The following is a 20,375-nucleotide window of genomic DNA, read 5'->3' on the forward strand; positions in this document are numbered from 1 at the left end:
ACTACCAATGAAATCGTGTTTCATGTTGAAGTAAAGGAATGGCCACCACAGACCTATATATTATATATATAAATAGGTCTGTGATGGCAACATCTGCTGTATGAAGTATTTTCCCCGCTCTCATCGTGATACGCTCGTAAAAAAAAGTTTATGAAAGGAAATACAAAAGCGAAGTAAAAATGGAACCCTAACCTACATATCTGCAAATGTTTCACCAAGACGGATTGGACAAACACAGAAGAAAAGATAACTTCAGGAAAAATAGATACATACTAGGTCAAACGGTTGGAAACAAAGGTGGCGAAAGAAACTTCATGCCAAACAGTTGAGCATCTATAGTAGAAAGTTAGTCAATCAGAGGTATTTCGCTAATATATATGTATATATTATTGAAGACAGGCGCAGAAGACGGAAAGAAAACAAATAGACAACGGCTTTGTCTGCACTAGATGCGGAAAAAATACGCATATCGTAACTGGGTTTGTTTAGTCATGTGAAATACTGCACTCATTCTTGCCGTTTATTGTATCGATATATTGCTTGTGTTCTTGTCATTAGAGAACAAGGAAAGGCTTGTAAATGACGAGTTGACATGCAGTTTTACTTGCAAACGAAGTCTGCCATGTGGTGAACGTGAACACCACCAAGATTAATTCAGCAGCAGCCATTAGGGAGAAGTCATTGTCCTAATTAGACGATCTATGCTGGGTGAAAGTTTGCGAGCTGTAATACGTGTGTACGTTCTGACATGGATATATTTAAACCCACGTTCTCACACACACACGCTAGTAAATATAACATCTATGCACATACTCTCTCTCTCTCTTTCTCTCTCTCTCACACACACACATACACACTCTGATGCAAACACACATGCCCACTGTTTACATTAACTAGCTTAAATAAAGAGACAAATTCGAATTTAATAACTAGAGATCTACGCCATGTTTCTTAATGAGACCAGGAGATAATTAGCAATTTATTTGTTTTGCCACAATGCACAAGTGCTACAAGCGATAACAATATACACATAATCAAGATGAATATAAATGAAAAGCAATAATAATGAAATTGGTAATATAAATTATCAATTTTTGATTATAAGAATAATAATGAAGAACACTTTCGCAACTATCAGATCACGCGACTCACAAACAGTGCAATGGTTATCTAGATCCTAATTATAATCCAAGCCATCTACATAACAACACACAATATGAGTAAAATGTTGTCAATAATGTTATAAAGTTATATATTAAAATAAAAAATATACATTTCTATAGCAGGATTTAGCTTCTGAAAACAAAGGTAGAAAAGTAACTTTATGAATACACTGAGGTTTTCTAGTAGTGTTATAGTTCTACTTATTTTTGTACCTTTGGGGATGGAAAAATAATATTTTTTTTTTACTAATCTTAATCTCTATATTTTAAAATGCTCACTTACCAGCAGATAATGAAAGGCATCACCTATTTCATGAGTACAAAATGGACATATTCTATCAGATTATATTTTCATAATTCGTCCTGAGGCGACTGCCAAGTTTTACTGGAAAGATTGTATTACTAAAAAAAAAAGGTTTATGACACAGAGGCGTACCAAGCAATGAGCGTGTCACATGCGGCACTAGTGGGTGAGGGGGTATACAATGTTCCGCTTCAACACTGACCCGCAAGGTCACTACTGTGAGTCCAAAAGCTCATTGCCACGTTGTACAGACCTGAGACGTTTGAGACGTCTATGACGATTGGTCTAGGTCCGTGCTGCTCTCTATCAACTGGCTGTCTCAAAACTGCCTTAATGAACCAACAGGAAAGTCTTCCACTCGCAGAAACTACCCTTCCACAGTTTACAAGACAAATTCATGACTAGACAACCAAGGGCGGACTGAGTGTCAAAATCGTCCCGGGAATATCTGAACCATACGGGATGAAGCCTGCAAGTATCACTGTCTACGGATGTAGGCTATTTCATTAATTTGGAAAATGTGTTGAGATTATATTAGTATTACACTGTCGAGCCTGTAAAATATTCTTTAATAAACATGATGCTCAAAGAGTCTTTTTTTTATAAGAGAATGTTATACAACTTTTTAAACTATTTCATACCTGTCATAGTGACCATTTCGGTGGCCCTGCATGCCCATTTGAGTAGCGGCCCACAGGGCATTTGCCCTAATGCTCATATAGCCAGTCCGCCCCTGTAGACAACCCTCTCAGAGAACCTACGCCGCTTGTCAACTTGCTAAGCCGTCCACTGGCGATGGTCCTTTCGCTACTCTTGTCGGATCCAATCAATTTCTAATTCTGTTTCTTCAATCAGTTAACCGGAAAAAAATGTCTCTCCGTGCTCATGTCAACAAACTGTCCATCAGTAATATTAGCAATTAACTTATTGAATAATAATAATAATAATAAGGCATGTAATAAGGCCTTGTCCCGACGTGCTAACCACTCTGCTAGTGAGGTAATCATGGCTGGAGAAGATTGTATAGTTATATATTGTTTGTTTCAGTTTAAAGCGGTGACCTATTAAGCTTATACCACCAATTCAGTCAAGTACAATTTCTTTCCCTTGTTCGAGATACCAAACAAAATAATTAATTACCAATAGTTAATTAACTAATTGGTTAATAAATCAGACGCTGTGGATCAAAGATCAGACTATGTGGACCAAAGATTAAGGAGGCAACATTTTTAAGCACTGGCGCCTAAACCAGTACACTTCGAGCAGGAGGGGCTCGTTATCCTTGGCTTGCTACCCACCAAGAAGAAGGAAAACACTTAATTCAAGCCTCTGCTGCCAAACATGGGAAAGGCTTCGAGAGTCGACCCAGAGGAAAAATCAGGAGCCGGAGACTCTTAGGTAACTTGCAGCACACGTTGCTACACCCACACTGTATCGCTACCTGCCGTTACTTTGGACTAATCAGATGCGTGGAAAAAAAAGTGTGGGGGGGGGGGGCGCTCCATTAACTTGGACGTTTTTATAGTATGGATAAAAAAAATACAGCTTCAAATATGACACTAAAATTTATTTTATTTTTTGCAATGTTACTTCTATCGTAGACTTAAGACTATAGGTCCTTATATCGTAGATAACGTTTTTATTAACTAACTTTTGGTCAGTCTAGCACTTGAACGGTTCAACCCCTGCCCGCTCCCGTCCCCTCTCGTCCTGCTGGAGGTTTGGACTAGTAAGTCAATTATCTTCAACTCTGAAGGAACATCCGAAACATGTAAAACAAACAAACAGACAAACGTAACTCGGCGGATGCTGGAATAGATTTTTTTAAACACAGAACACCAGACTTGAGCATGAGATCAATGTTTTGTTTTCCTGCGATCATTGTGCAATTAGGTCAGAGCTACACCAACGAATGACTGACTGATCCTTCAATGATAAAGTTGGCAACATGTCGATAAACATACACTCATCCTCATTAATCGAGGCATCTCAACTTTTGAATTACTTTTCTTAAAGATTTCCAAATGGATTCTTCTATGGGCTTTGTTTTTAAACTACTCAATATCGGCTTTATTTTACTTGCTTTAAAATATTCCATAGCTAGTGACAATCATAAAATATACTCTTTTTTTTGTGTCTGAAATGAATCACTGTGAAAAACGAATCTCTGGGCTAAGCCTTAAAGTAGGCCTATACGAACTCCGCTGTTATAAAGGCTACTATCTTGATTACAATCTGGCATAACACAAGATGTTTTTGTGTTGTTGTTTTTTTTCTCTCCTCCAGGTATCAAAACATTTTGTTTACATCATTACTACAAATTACAATTATTCATTGCAAATAAAATACTAGAGGCACCGTAGACCAAAAATCAGACGCTGTGGATCAAAGATCAGACTATGTGGACCAAAGATTAAGGAGGCAACATTTTTAAAGATTCGCGATGGGGGTAAAGCCGTTATAAGTTTTGTGTGGTCTGTTCGGTATCATCATTGATTTCTTTACAAGACTCGATAATAATAATAATAATAATAATTTAATTTATGAGCGCTGTTAACAAACAAAATGTAGGCACAAGGCGCAATGATAACATTACAAACATAAACACGAGAGCTAAAATGACAAACTATTCTAAAAAAGTTTTAAACAGATAGGTCTTAATTTTCTTCTTGAATGTAGTGTAGCAGGTTGTCTGTCTGAGTTCCAAACATTTGGTCCGTGCACTGAAAAAGCCTGCAGACCATAGCTTTTGAGGGAGAAATGTGGCACCACTAGAAGCGTTAAGTCTATTGAGCGCATGGCTCTCTGAGGAACAGGAGTGATCAGTTCGGTAAAGTACACGGGTATTTCTTTATTATAGATACACTGATTCAAGATGTGGCCACCTTGTAGTCGATTCTCGCTTTCACAGGAAGTCAATGGAGTGTGCGCAAGAGAGTAGTAGCAGAATCTCGTCTTGTTTTTCTTGGGACTACTCGTGCGGCATTGTTCTGAATTCGTTACAGCTTGGCAATTTTGTCATCGGGTATACCTTCTGCTAGTAGCTTTTTTGTTGACTCAGTAGTTAAATATGTTCGAAAAGAGAAGCGTTACGGCACTTAAATTAGCTCTTAAAAACTCGGAGCTGCTGTTCCGTTAGTAGCCTATAGTCCCATGGTCAACATACCCAAAGACTTGCGAAAACAGAAGTCGCACTAAGTCATAATATTTATTTCGTTTGCTTTAGAGCTATGGATGTCAGAAGATAAATACACTTATTTTTTGAAATCGTAGTGGTTTGAGTCGATACTCTGTCGTTGGTGTGTACCTCCAAACATGGTGTACAACCATGGTACAACTAAACTTGAACAGAATCTAACTTTCATTAATAAATAGACACAGAATCGCAGAGTCAACACGTGAAATTTAAACAAGATCTAACTCACTAAAAATACAAGTCTTTTCTGTCTCACATCTCTTGCTAGATGCCTTCTCTTCAACTTTCACACCAGGATTTATCAACTTGAATTACGACAGACCACCCCGTGGTTTCATCAGAAACTTTTCAACCTACACAATCGAAACATCCACCCTACTTTCCTCATAGTTAGGCCAACATCAGTAACTTTCAACATACACAAACTAAACATCCACCCTACTTTCCTCATAGTTAGGCCTACGTCAGAAACTTTTCAACCTACACAAACGAAACATCCACCCTACTTTCCTCATAGTTAGAGCTACATCAGAAACTTTTTAACCTACACAAACGAAACATCCACCCTACTTTCCTCATAGTTAGGCCTACATCAGAAACTTTTCAACCTACACAAACAAAACATCCACCCTACTTTCCTCATAGTTAGGCCTACATCAGAAACAACAAACACTCCATAACAATAGGTAGGCCGCTGTGCGATGTTATTGGCGTTTCCATGACATTTTAAAAATGATTTGCAAGTAGTTACAAGTTTAAGTAAAAATAATTAATTATAAAAATATTTTTTAAAAAATTAGGGGAAATTGCATAAACTATTTTGAATCATTAATGTAATTAATTTTTGGTAGATCTAGACTAACAAAAATAAATTTGCACGATTTGAAATATTTTTAATGTTTTTCTTCGACGTAACAAACCTGCTTATAGCATACTCAGTACGTTATGGTCCAATCACTTTGGTATACAAGCGGGGTGAGGGAATGGAATCTGGTAGAAGGTTTCCGTGCTGCCCTTTCAAAAACAATTTAAAAAAAAAAAGTTGCTCGAGTCTGAATCCGAACTCGAGCATCAACAATGGTAGACCGACTAGTTAACCCTTGAGTTATCCAATTATTTATAGAGTTGGAAGATTTTATTGTCTATTGTTAGTTTTAGAATTTTAGCGAACGACCTAACTACTAATTTGTTCAATCAAGTACAATTTATTATAAACTAAATCGCCGCGTCAACGAATGGAACTTTTTTCACAAATCTAGCTTCCGAAGAAAATCGAAGTTGGATACTTTTTTTGTTTGTTATTTTTATTGTTGAGTTCCCGTGGCCGTAGCCCTGCCTATCCTCCCCAAAATCCGGCTGATCTCAATTCAAACTTACAGAATACGATAACTTTTACTAACTACACTTGTAGCCACAATGAATTGTGGTATCAGTCACCACGTTATTAGAATCAATGTATAAATTATAACAGATTTCCCGCGACCTCCTGTCGATTTACAAGGAGCTCCTGGAAATCTCCTGAAATTGCAAAATATGCGAAAAAGTCCTGGAAATATCCAGAAATTATTGAAATCTTTAGAAAACTCATACAAACTCATCTCCTGAAATATATAGAAAAAAAATTGTCATTTTGGGGTGTCATTCAATATGGAAAATGCCAATCATACGCGCGATAAAAAAAAACAAAAACAAAAACGGCATTATCCCGTAATTTTGGAATCTGGTGAAAGAAGCTTCTCGCGCCTCAAACTAATGAAGAATATCTCGTAGATAGATTGAAACATTTGGTAATTCTTGCGATTTAGTGTGAACTATGTTGGAAATATAATTTTTATGATATACTGTAAGACTTCGCTACACGCAAGGCTCGTAAAGTAGTTCTGTACGTAGTAAAGAATGAATAAAATGCAAAGACGAATTTATTATCTAATACAAACTCTTAAATTTCACTTATTATCCGTATCCTAACCCAAAACTTGGCCCAGCGAAATCCGTTTCGCATAGGGCTCCACAGCGGTTGAGTCTGTCCCTGCTTTTTAGTGACGGGTGAATACAGATTAGATTACTTGTTCTCCCCCCCCCCCCTCTTTTTAGCCGCTACGTCGATCTTTCTTGGTCACAACTGTCCGGCCCTGCTATTTAGTGACGGTGAATACTACTTTTCTCCCCCACCCTCTCTTTTTGTTTCCTGGCTTAACTCTAGTCCGACTTGCAGAAATAAAAGAGTGATCTTTTCTTTACTTCTTGCTTGCGTGTCCCAACTCTTGAGCCATGAAGAGAATTATATTTAATAATTTATAGATTTTAGCTCGCTATCTAGATATATATGGAGAGGGTTTATATCTAAATCTAAAATTTGACCAGGGTATACAACTTCACTGGCTTATCTTTAAGAAAATGAGAAGAGTTACGTCTCTTTCAGCCACAGTCTGCTTCCGGAACTTTATTCTCAAAATGGCGTCGAATAAGCGAAAGCAAGATGAAAAACATTTAAAAATGTTGCGAGAGATGGTATCACTCCCTAGCAATAAGCAATGTTTTGATTGTCATCAAAGAGGGCCGACCTATGTAAATATGACCATAGGTTCCTTTGTGTGCACATCATGCAGTGGCATTCTGTAAGTTTATTTAATTTGGTAAATAGGAAAAGATAATAATTTTTATTTTTATAAATAAAAAATATTTCATTTTATTTATTTTAATTAAATTTAAATATTAAAATATAAATCTAGATAGATCTAGATGTAATATTAGAAGGGAGGTGAAAAACTTTGAAAAACAGTTTTTTGTTAGTACATAATTAAAATACTTTAACAGAACTTCCAATGGTTGAATGGTGTAATGAATAATAATAATATAAGGCGGAAAACAGATTGAGCTCTCAACATTCTACTTTAAGGACCATTTTTTTGACCAATTTCAAAATTACTTTTATTGACATATTATATATCAAATTTATTGCCCAAGAATAGAGGAATTCAAAAAAAATAAAATCAGAAGCAACAGACAATTATTTAACTTGAAAAAATCAGGTCAAACACACTTACCCCTAATAATGAAAAATTCATCACTCACAGAAGATATGTCCCATAATCCATGAATTTCACAAATTCACAATATTATTTATAGAAAAATATATCCCAAAGTAAAGTATATTTATAGAACATTTGAAAAAAATATAAAAACAAGTTTTTTAAGTCATTTATGCAAATTAATTGAGCCACCCCAGACCCCACCCCCTCCGTAAAAAAAATTAGGTTGCAAATTATACTTTATCATTATCCTAAATAACAAAAACATAATCAGTTTAGACATATTATGTATCAATTTTAATGCCCAAGAAGAGAGGAATCCAAAAAAAAGTAAATTCATTATCATCAGACAAGTATTTAACATAAAAAAATGAGGTCAAACACACTTACCCCTAATAATGAAAAATCCATAATTCACAGAAGATATGTCCAATAATCCATGAATTTCACAAATTCACAATATTATTTGCTTAAAACTATGTCACAAAGTAAAGTATATTTATATAACATTTGAAAAAAAAAAAACAACTTTAAAAAGTATTTATAATTAATAAATAAGCCCCCTCTTCGGCCCACGCTACCAATAAAAAGTCTTTTTTTTTTCTCTTATCTTCATGTTTTAACATGATACTATTTATATCAATTTTAGATAAAGGTTATAGATATGTATAATCTTAGACTAGAAAAGATCTAATATTAAATGAAATATTATCAAGATTTAGATCTATTCTAGTTCTTGATCACTTTTTAGATCTAGGTCTAGAGTACTCTACTTAGAGTTAGACCTAATAAAGCTTAACTTGCATGGTGCATGATCTATATCTATTGACTATTCTGTTTACTATCTCAAATAATCTCAATCTTTGTATCTGTAGTAACTGTTGCTGAGAAAAAAATAAAAACAACTTTTATAATTTGGTTAATATGTGTTTGTTGTTATTTTTAACTATGTCACTATGTCTATTGAATCTCTTCTACTCTTGTTTATAATTGACTAGATCTATCTAGATTTTTTCCACTTTAACTTTAAGTAATTTAAGATGTAGATCTAGAGATCAGATCTAATTTAACCCTACTGAGTTTATAAGATCCTATGAATTAGATTTAGATATATAAAATCTTAGATCTAATCTACATTTAGATTCCTAGATCCACACGTGTACATCGCTAATTGACTATCTACTAGTAGTACTAGTTACTAGATCTAGAAATGACTAGATCTAGATAGTAGATTTAGATCTCATATTTTTTTCCATTTTAAAATCTAGTCCTAAGTCTTACTATGAATTATATTTAGACGTAGATATAAGGCTATATAAATTATATAGATCTAAGACCTAGAGTCTACATTTAGACTTAGACTAGATCACTACGGTCTTGATTCTTGATCCACGTGTGTACATCGCTACTTGACTATCGTATCTACTAGATCTAGAAATGACTATATATAAATATAGATCTAAATCATCTAGTTCTAGATCTAATCTATCCTGATAAGAGAATTTAGATCTACTAGATCAGTAAATATTTAAATAATTTCACGCTTATTAACTCTAATGACTAGATCTAGACTAATCTAATCTCAGAGTCTAAGTCCAGTGACCTAGATCTAGTCCTAGACCTAGAGATCGATCTATGTCTAACTAATCTAAAAGCATTTCGCTAGATTGATTTTAAAATATGGTTAAGATCTAGTCTTTATAGATCTAGATCTGTAGAAACTATTATAGATCTAGAGATAGATTAATTTAGATCTAAAATCTAAGTTCAAAATGTGCCCCCCCCCCCCCCCCCCCGCGCTGAAACATCGCATTGCCGGGCCGATTTTATGACGCATGCAATGCACCAATATTAAAGTAAAATAATTGCCGTAGTAGTCGATATTAATTTAAAAATTATAGGTTTTTAGCTTTTACAGACTAAGATCTCAATTCAGAGGTGCGCCTTCAGGTTGACTAAGTCAAAACGTGTGTTTGTTTGTTTTTATCGCGCGCGCCTGGCTAAAGATAGATACCCGTGTTCCCGTCCTTGAAGTTAATTATTGAAGAAAACGACATCCTATTATTAAAGCAGAATAATTAACTAAGCAGTTGATATTATGAACTGAATTATCTGTAATAGATTCTGTCTATAATTACCTTTGCTAGAATTATCGCTTCGAGTATTTCTGAGCGAATGACAAAAAAAAAAAGCACTTTGAACGGGAGGTCATGAAGTCAATTCCGGCGACCTCCATTCTGATTGGTGTTAAAAAAAACGAGATTTTATAAATATTTTTTTATTTTAAATAACCAAAAAATAAAAAAAATAATTAATTATGATGATAGAAATACAAAAATAAGTGTTTTGAAACGAAAATCGGCAAAATGTAATTTATATTTTAAAAAAAATGTACACATTGTTTGGCGACATCACAACTTCAAAAATTGCATCGAGGCTATTTTTTTTCAAATTTAAGACAAAAGAAGCATTTTATTTACTTTTTTTTTTCTTTATGGTGTATAACAATCATTTTTAAATACTAAGTATGTATTTTATACATGAGTTATATTTCTAAAATATGTTTCTTACCTTTTGAAATGGGATCACATAAATCCAGAAGTAAATGTTGTCTGTCTTTTTGGCAATACTTCATGATATTCACAAATGCACAAATTCCATATAAAAACGAATTTCAAAAAAATTTTGCTAATGAAGCTTCCAGAAACATAGATCTATCCATCAATAAAAGCAAATATACCACAGATGGTCTATATTCAGAGATAATGAATATTGAACTCGAAAAATGCATTTTCAATAGAGAATCTGTTTTCCGCCATAATGTAGATCTAGTCTATAATTATTTATCTAGATCTATTATTTATAAATTATGACTGTATTTTTTAACATTAACAGTTACTGAGTTAGGAAGTTATGATTTTTTTTTTGTGGCGTTTTGACCTAACATTGGTTGACTTGGAACAAGTAAGAGGAGAGCTTGTCGCTGGCTAAGCCGTGCGAGACACACCTCCAGGTCAAAAGTTGAAATTGAGTTTCGTAGACGATAGATCTACTTATTAAATTTAATAAATTAGTAGATCTAGTATTAGTAGTAAATTTCTAGCTCACAAAGCTGATTTTTATATTTATGAACTTTACTTGTTTAGAATGTAAATAAACAAATTATCGGGTCTTGAGCTTCAAGAAATGTCAGAGAGGTGTGGACAAAATGGTGCCGTTGTGATGGCAGAAAATAACAAAATATTTAAAAAGTGGGATCAGAATTGTCTGAAACTATTTTTTTCAAATGCGCTTTAAAATTTGTGTGCATATGTTTAGTATTTGAATATATCCAGAATATTAGGCCTTACATTGCCTGAAGTGGTTTTACGTCTCTTAAGAAATTTCTTTATTAAATCAAAAACAATAAATCCCATAGCCAACAATGCTAACTATATTTTCAACTTTTCAATATGACGTGCATAAGATAGCGCGATAAAACTTAGTAGAATTATAGCCAGGCATATCTAGCGTGAAAAAAATTATTAATGTTCGATTATTTTCCTGGACCCTGTAATGAACTGTAATGCTAAAAACAAAAAAGGGTTAATTTTGATAATTAATTTTTTTTAATCCTAATTAAGCATTAATTAAGCTATTGTCTAAAGTAATCATTAACCCTACTTTAAAACCTCTCACATTTCATTCAAAGGTGTAATAAATTTCCAAGTGCAGCCTGTGTAACAAAACATCAAAAATGTGATCTCTAAATTATCTGTCGTTTTTTACTTCCGCACTTCCGTTTTTTTTTTTCCGCTTAGCTAATATTAGATCTAGACCTAGATCTACTCTAGATCTAGATCATAAATAATAATAAAATATAATTATAAATATAATGAAATAGATGTACATCAAGATCTAGAAAATTATCAAAATAAAATCTTTAAAAATTAAAAGTTAAGACTTATCTAGAATAAAGCTAAGGCTAAGTCTGCTAAGTAGCTTCTTTTTCTAAACCCTGATCTAACATCTAAAATCTAGAGTTAATCAGTAACAAAGTATGAGTAAGGCTGCCTTGAAATCTTATTGAACACACCCTTCTTCCACAATCACATACCCTAACCATCACAGTATTTGATGCTTCTTTATTGATGCATAGCCAGGATCAGGACTTGCCTGATAACGGTAGTATGTGGCACACACTTAATTTTTCAAATTTTAAAAGACTTTTGTTTTGTATTCCTATGGCTAACCAAGATGAAGATTCTAAATCTAACTCGATCTAGATCTAGATTACTTCTACTTGATGTCAAAATGCACTAGTAATAAAGTGTCTTTTTTTCATACACATGAATGAGGGTGCTTTCAGAGCTAAGCCCACTCCTAAGGCTATGAAGCTATTGTATAGCCCCATTATGCATCTGCTGAGTAAGACCTACATATTTCCCTTTTTTTTTTTTTTTTTTTTTAAATTTGGCCTCAGTATTAAAAGGAGATGTCCTGCCCGTCTGATGTCACTATGGCACATATTAGTCCTACTAACCATTCTGGAAATCTCACCACATCGAACAATTTCTTTTTGAAAGTCATGTATTTTCATGCAATGTGTTTTCTTGAATTTTTAAAGTAAAAATAAACTCAATCAGTAAATTCTTAGTAGCTTAAAGACAACAAAACACACAAGCAATTTATAAATACATGTTTCTTAAATATTTCAGACAAATAACAATTGTTTTATATATATTATGTGAAATTACACAAAAAAATAATTACCTCCCTTCTAAAAAAATTATACTAAGTATGCTCTCCCCTGCCATTGTTAAATCTATTTTTATAGCATTGACCAACCTAAATTGTAAAATATCACAGCAACATGGGTCAGGGCAAATAGTTCTTTCTTTTCTCATTCACATGGTGGTTCAGCTCATTTTGAATCAGAAAATGCCTGAAATGAAACAATTGGATGATTAAAATATATTTTTTTTAATACATAACATTCTATGTGGTTTATAAGATGTTTAATATCAAAGTCAGGGAAAAAAATATTTGCTGAGGGAGATACTTTGCCTTAGCTATCCAACCTTTTCTGACATCAGATTTTATTTTAAATATGTACAATGAAACATTACAACATATGTTTTTATTTACAAAAGGATGTGTCGAGTTTATAGATGTTTTCTTTTTTTTTTCTTTCAAGTTTTAACCATTACAAACAAGAGATACAGAGTTATAAAAATTCAAATGCAAAAAATTGCTTATTTTGTTCGATATGGCAGCTTTATGTCTGTACTATACTATAGTATGTACTCTATTAGATACTATCTAGCCCAAGCTTTTCTTCTAGAATATAAATTAGTTACTTTTAGATCTAGAGTTTAGTAAGATTTGACTGAACCTGAGAGTAGTACTATAACTATAAACTCTTGTCTAGATTCTGATAGTGAGTCAGTGAGTGACACTGAAGCACAGTTACTGTGACAAAAATATAGATCTAGATTAGTAGAGATAGACCTACCTATCTATATTTTGAAATGTGTCTGTAGGACATAATTATCTTCTCTTTTTAAAGCAACTTCTGTGTTTTATAAGATAATAAAGGCACATTTCTTATTCCATTTTGGTAGGAAAAATTTGTACATGGTAAGTGCTCCTTCCTTAGTGCCATTAGACTTAGAGCATGGAATCTGAATGGGTTATCTTATCTTATATAATACAGACGTTACTTCAAAAAAGAAGATGATTACGTCCTACACGTCATGCATTTAGTCATGCATATTAACCAATAACTTAAATTCTGCCAAGTCACTGGTTTTCCTGGCTAGCTCAGGCAACCCATTCCATGCTCTAATAGCACTAGGGAAGAAGGAGTATTTGTACAAATTTGTCCTAGCATATGGGACGAGGAATGTGCCTTTATCTTTGTGTCTTTCAGAATATTTTATTAAATTTTGTTTTTGTATTTGAAGATTATGGTTCAGTGTTTTATGTATTATTGCTACTTTACTTTTGAGCCTTCTGTCCTGAAGGCTTTCTAAATTTAGTGATTTAACTAAAGGTGTTACTCTAGTCAAATGTGAATATTCGTTTGTTATGAATCGCACTGCTCTATTTTGTGTCTGTTCTAGTTTCTTAATGTTTTCTTGAGTTGAGGGGTCCCAAACAGAGGATGCATATTCTATTATTGGCCTAACCAAGGTTAAATAACATTTTAGTTTTATGTTCTTATTTGATTTATAGCAATTTCTTTTAATAAATCCTAATGCTTTGTTTGATTTTTTTGTAGTTTCATCAATATGTGGATTCCATGACAGTTTTTCATTTATTATAACACCTAGGTATTTTGCGTTTTTAGTCTGTGTTACTTGTTTGCCATGAATAAGATAAGTGGAATTAATTTGTTTTAGTTTTTTTTGTTACTCTTAACAACTGACATTTTTCTGGGTGGAAAGACATGCTCCAATTTGATTCCCATTTCTGTAATTCATCTAATTCTCCTTGTAAAATATCTGTGTCTTGTGTTGTTTTTATTGTTCTATATATTATGCAATCGTCTGCAAATAACCTGACTTTTGTTCCTGAAGATGGGTTGCCTGAATCAGCTAATTAAACCAAGAGCTATAGAACATCACCGATTTGTCTCCAACATCAAAACCCTCATCATATTTTTATCAATGCAACTATATTTTGATGGTAATATCAGAATTACTATATTAGTATTGCACACACTCCATTTTTTTAAATTCCTAACACATTTAGTTACACATTCCTATTTATCCTATCCTATGCAAATAAGAGTGTTCTACCAGGGGTTGAATTCTCTACACAGGGCTAATCTCCCATTAACTTAGTACTTTTTCGATTGTCACGATCTTTAATGGTGTTGATGTCACAATCTAAGATGGTGCCAGATGTCACGTTTATCTATGGTGTTGATGTCACAATCTAAGATGGTGTCAGATGTCACGTTTATCTATGGTGTTGATGTCACAATCTAATATGGTGCCACTGTCACAATCAGACTTGAACTATATTGCACCATCAATGATCATGATTGCCGAGGATCTTGAAATGATCTTTCGATAAGATGATCGTATAGAAGTAGACAGATCTATGCTGATAATACGATCATACAGAATGTTGCCAATTGATAAGAGGATCATCTAGGTCTAGGAGTTACAACTTGACAAATATGATCTAAGTACGATCTAAATTCAATGAAGAAACTTCTCTTCGTTCAAAAACAATTACTTTAATTAATAACTTGAAAACACTATACACAAATAGTTACAATAGTTAAAATGTACTTGAATAACTGATCTATTCAATAATATATCTGAGTCTTGGTATGAATAAAATATATATTCTTAACTACTTACAAGTTAGATCCTATCTCTACAAATATTTACAACCGACTTTAGTACCTCTTTACACTAACACATTCCGTACAAGACTGACTAGAAAATATAAAGAAAATACAAAGCTTTGGGCGAATTGCCATGTGACTCATATCTCATTGCCGCTTGGTTGAGATCTGACCAATAAATGCAACATCTACATAATAATTAATATTTTGAAACCAATGAAATTCATTTCGAAAATGAAACTAATACAAGGCTGGTTTTTCCCGAGGTAGTTGACCTTGCCGGCAGACCTTGGCTGATACAGTGTACGTGACATCGATATATATTAAAACAATTAATTAACTGTTTGATTTTTTTTTTATTGATTCATGTGTTGTCATCAAGCATGAGCCTGTATGTAAAATTTATGTTGATTGTATGAGTAGAAGTGGTTGACAAATTACCATACTGCAAAAATTCAAACATAAAAGAAAAATATACAAGAAAAAAGGATGCAGAATGAACTAATAAAAATGTCTTTAAAAAATAAAAAAAAATAATTATTTATCATCAAAATTTAATATTTCCTTTTTTTTTCTACAAAATAAAAATAGCTATGAATGTGTGTGTTTGCTAATTGACAGGGAAAAAATAAATTGAATGAGTAGTTTTATAAGGATTAGCTGAAGATAAGGGCTTGATCTTGTGTCAAAATATTCTTATCTTATAAAATACAGATGTTACTTCAAAAAAGAAGATGATTACGTCCTACTGATGACAATCCAAAAAACAAACTGCATAAGTGGGTTTTTTTTTTATTTTAGAAAAAGTATAATTCATGGGTTGTATATGTGTGTGGTTTTGGGGAAAAGCATTTTAATATGGACTGTTCTTTCTGGAAAAAAAGTTTAAAAAAAATAGATACTATTGCTATAGTACTCTGCGTGTAAGCTAATGGGTTACAAAGATATGTGCACTCTTATGTTATTTATAGGCCTACGCTTATTTAAGCACAGGTGAGTATTTGAATTATCTGCCCCATGCATGGGCTGCTAAGATTAAGTCTCAACAGGAAACATTACTGTTTAAAACAAAAAAATAATTGTATACAGGTCAACAACAAAAAAATGTTACCCTTCAAAAATACTGTACTTCTAAATTGTAAAGTTGTGATAACAATTTATTTAGGTAGATATCTTAAACTAGGTTTCCCTATCCTAATTTATCCTTGGTTTAATCTCAAACAATTATCACAATGTTAAATGAGGATACATACATGCATGAAAACAATGTAGTTGAAGAAACATTGAAGCATTATAGTCTTAACAGAAAACAAAATCACTATCTCACCAATTGTGTTGATTAACCACCTCTAAAAACCTTGGACCCAAAAATTAAAAAATAATAATGCAACAACTAGCAGAATAGATATGTTAATACTTTGGATTTTTGGCACAATTTAGGCCACATCGTGCCCACAAGCAGAATAGAATAGAAATAGAACATGTGCATATTTAAGTATTTTAAAATCTTTAATTTTTTTTTTTAATGGATCCATGACCTATCCCTGATAAAGTTTTAATTGAAGATTGTTTAAAGTCAATTGACTCCATTGATAATCATCCTTAAAATCAAAAGTGCAAATGCAGGCTTCATTTGACTCCTGTCAACGATCAGCAATTATTTTATAGAAATTTGTTAAGTGTGTTTGTTAGAATTTATTTAGGTATTTTCTTGTTTTATGACTACAATGTTTGTGATTAAGTTGATTATTTAAGGCAGATACACATGGTGAAATTACAATTTTTAAGATGTAGCCTTTATGAAATATGGTCTAAAAAACCAGTGAAGTTACATTTTTTCTAGGAGAACAGAGAAAGAAAATAAGTAATAGGGCACAACATGGTCTAGATAATGCATTGTGTCATATACTGTGATACCGGTATGCTTATAAATTAAAATTTTAAAAAGTACAATATTTTTTTTAATCGTTGCCTCACTTGTATATTGTGCTGTTAAGAAACAGTTAAATTTTGTACTAAATATGGACTATGACATTGTTTTGATTCTGAAAATTAAGATGAGTGCAGTATTTCACCTGACCAGGATGGCTGCTTGGTCATGCAGTATGCCCGCTGGACTGTCGTTCAGTCACCTCGATTATTCCAGGTTAATACCCTGCCCACTGCCATTCCCTGTTGTCCTGCAGGAGGTTTGGACTAGGAAGTAGATTATCTTCAACTCTGAAGTAACATCTGAAACATGTAAAACTTACAAACCACACAAACCTATTTGCAACCTGCATATTTTGCACATTGTTCCCTGGTTGTCTATTTCAATATTCTTTTTGTCTTTGGGTCTGTCTTTGGTAAGGGCTTTTCTTTTGAACTACTAATCTTTCAAATATTCAAAACTACTCTTTAACATCATAATTGTTTTTGCTTTTTTTTTTTAGTACATACTAGCATTTAATTTAATTCATCATAGTTTTATTTTTAAATAACTTTCAGACGTGGTTTAAATCCTCCACATAGAGTAAAATCAATATCCATGGCCAGTTTTACACCAGAAGAAATGGACTTTCTTAAATGTCATGGCAACGAGGTTAGTATATTGGCCTTTTTTTTTTCTGGCTCACTAGGGTAAATTACTTTCTCTGTGTTGGTAAATTTTAAAAGGAGTTCTAGCTCTTATGTAAGAACAGCTACTGGCATTGTGTATATACATACAATATGAAAGTGTATATTTTATGCCAAGTAAAAAAATGTCTGTGGGCAGTAACTCTCAAACAGTTTCAGCCCAGTTGGCTAGCAGAGAGATATTATACAAGTATGTCCTGTTTGTGTTGCTGAAACATAAATATATGTGGGGGAAAAAAATTAAGATTTTGTTTATATTCTAATATACACTAGTTTCTACAAGAATATTTATTTACAAACATTCTTATGATACTCATTACCAAGAGCACTTTTTTATGTATCTATTTATGACAACAACAACAAGAAGCTGGATAGAAATAGCTCTCTTCTGGTCTGGTATGCAGAGCTTCTCTGCTACCTGTGAATAGAACAGTTACTTGTCTCTGTGGTTATGTGTGTGTGTTTTTGCAGAGGTACTATTTATAGCCTTATGTAAGCTGCCAATGGTATCAGTGTGAGAATGCTTTGTGTCTGCAGCTGTTAGTCCAGAAAGAAACAACACAATAACAAAAGCTCTTTTGTTGTCTATTTGCAGTCTTGCATACAGGGGTTCTCACTAGATTTTTCCTATTTGTATGTTTGTTGTGTTTTACTATACAGCAGGTCACTTCTGTAGCACTAATCTTTATATTTTTTTTTACTAGATGATATATTATGTCATTGTTATATGTAACAATCTGAAATGTGCAGGTTATGATGATTGTAGTTCAGTTATTGTGTTAAGGAAAAAATAACCTGCAGTTGAATAGGTCATTGTTGTTTTACTTTACTGAGATAATGTACAACAGAAGAATAACTAGAGGGAGAAAAGAGTAATCATCCCACTCAAAGTCAGTTATGTTGTTAACTAGAAGTAGTAGGGTAAAGTGTTTGGCTTTTGTAATATACTAAATTGAAATTTTTTTTTGTTCAGGCGGTTAAGGAAAAGTCAAGATGTTTGGTCATATGTTGATATTGACTTCTCTTTGTTCTCATAGACAAATATAACTCATTTTTTTTTCTCAGTCGGCATATAATAATAATGATGTATCTTTTATAATCCATGAGGAAATTAGTCTTAGAACTGTGGATTACATATAATACAATAATTATTATAATTGACTCAAAGGAACACTTTAAATAACCCTTGCTGTCTGACCTAGTTGTGCTGCTATTGGTGTGTTGCTGGGAGCTATTTATAGCATCACTCTTCACGCTAGATCTAATTAGCTTTGTTTGTTTGTTAGCATCCCGGTGGTATTAGGTTTCCTGTGGTCAACTAACTTTGTGCATCACATGCAATGGAAGTGCTGCTCTTGTACATCTGGCAATAAGAAAACCCATTAATAACTGTGCATGGGTTCTAGTTCAAACAGCTTGTACAACTAAAATTGTTGCAGGCCAATGATTACTAAATGCTGGACTTGTGCCAGAAAATGAGCATTGCTTTTATAATGAATGAATTCAGATCTTTCATCTGAAATGTGATGTATCTAGAGACACAAGTGAAACATTCTCTTGAACAAGTGAAACAAAACACAACTGGCTCTAAGAACTACACGTCTTTCTGTCCCTGCCTCCAGCTTGAACTATCAGTCCAACTCAAATGGATCAAAATCTATTCCGCCCAAACAAATTATTCACCATACAATGATTTTACTCTTGGTTACATCAAAAGCATGCACGCCTGCCCCATAACAAATTGGTCTTTCAATCACCCCATTCATTTGAACAATGAAATTATATTTAAAAATAAAACCTCAAGAACTATCAGAGATATAGTATTGTTACAAAACATTAAAACCAGTGCTATTAGTTAGGACAAGTTTAACAAAAGTTCCATTTGTTAATGCTGGCATCAATATCATTGCTGCTTGGCACTTTTTTTTAAATCTGCACTACATGCCTGGTTACATAGATCTATGTTTCACTTTTCTGGTCTAGTCAACAGCAAAGTGTATGATTTGTTGGCTGTGACAGTTGTGCCTTGTCTTGACAGCCTAACACCATGTCTGTTGTTTGTTTCTGCCTAATTTTGTTGTGTGCTGTCTTGACATTCAAACAATGCATGCCATCAATCTCATGCTGTTTTGTTTTGTTTGTTTTTTTTGTTGTTTTTTTTCTCTGCCATTATGTGACCAGCCACAAGGCTGACATTTGTCTTCCTCAACTTCTCTTCTAGTCATTGACATTGGAGGACACGAAGCTTAGCCTATTAGTTTTTTTTTTTAATTTTATTCTATGTGTGTGACTCTTTATAAGTATTTTGAATTTGTTTTCACTAGTGCAGGGATGCGGAATTGCTATGACAGTGGTTCCGTTTTTTTTCCCCCAGCATTTGAAACAATTTTTGTTTTCTTATGATCCACCATAATGTATGTAAGAATGTATCTTCCGATGTTGTCTTTTGGTCATTAAATCCTTTCTGATTTTGAGCAAAGCCATAAATGTCTTTATAGTCTCTTCGTCTGTTTATAGCACTTCTGGCATTCAGAGAAGGGGGGGGGGGGGCTCGACATTTCTGTGCTTTCGCTTGACTGGCTAGAAATGGATGCCTGAAGGGAAAGCAGCTTGCCGGTTGATGACTAAAAAGTAAGTAACGGCACCCCTTTCAGACCGATGTAAGGGAGCAGATGATGTAAAGATTCAGCTGTTTCTGTAGCCGATGGTCAACGAGGTGGTC

General features: G+C 33.4%; 1 protein-coding gene across 2 annotated transcripts in view; it reads left to right on the forward strand.

The window, feature by feature from the left end:
* The first annotated feature begins 7,089 nt into the window (after positions 1-7,089).
* The window catches only part of LOC106064909 (arf-GAP domain and FG repeat-containing protein 1-like), a 47,349-nt gene continuing 34,063 nt past the window's right edge, over positions 7,090-20,375 (forward strand). For both annotated transcript variants that reach the window (XM_013223565.2, XM_013223566.2), the window contains exons 1-2: positions 7,090-7,281; positions 17,525-17,618. In XM_013223565.2, coding sequence (XP_013079019.2) covers positions 7,118-7,281; positions 17,525-17,618 — 258 coding nt within the window. In that variant the 5' untranslated portion in view covers positions 7,090-7,117. The remainder of the gene's footprint in view (positions 7,282-17,524; positions 17,619-20,375) is intronic.

This window comes from Biomphalaria glabrata, chromosome 15 (assembly GCF_947242115.1).
Source record: "Biomphalaria glabrata chromosome 15, xgBioGlab47.1, whole genome shotgun sequence".
Taxonomy (NCBI): domain Eukaryota; kingdom Metazoa; phylum Mollusca; class Gastropoda; family Planorbidae; genus Biomphalaria; species Biomphalaria glabrata.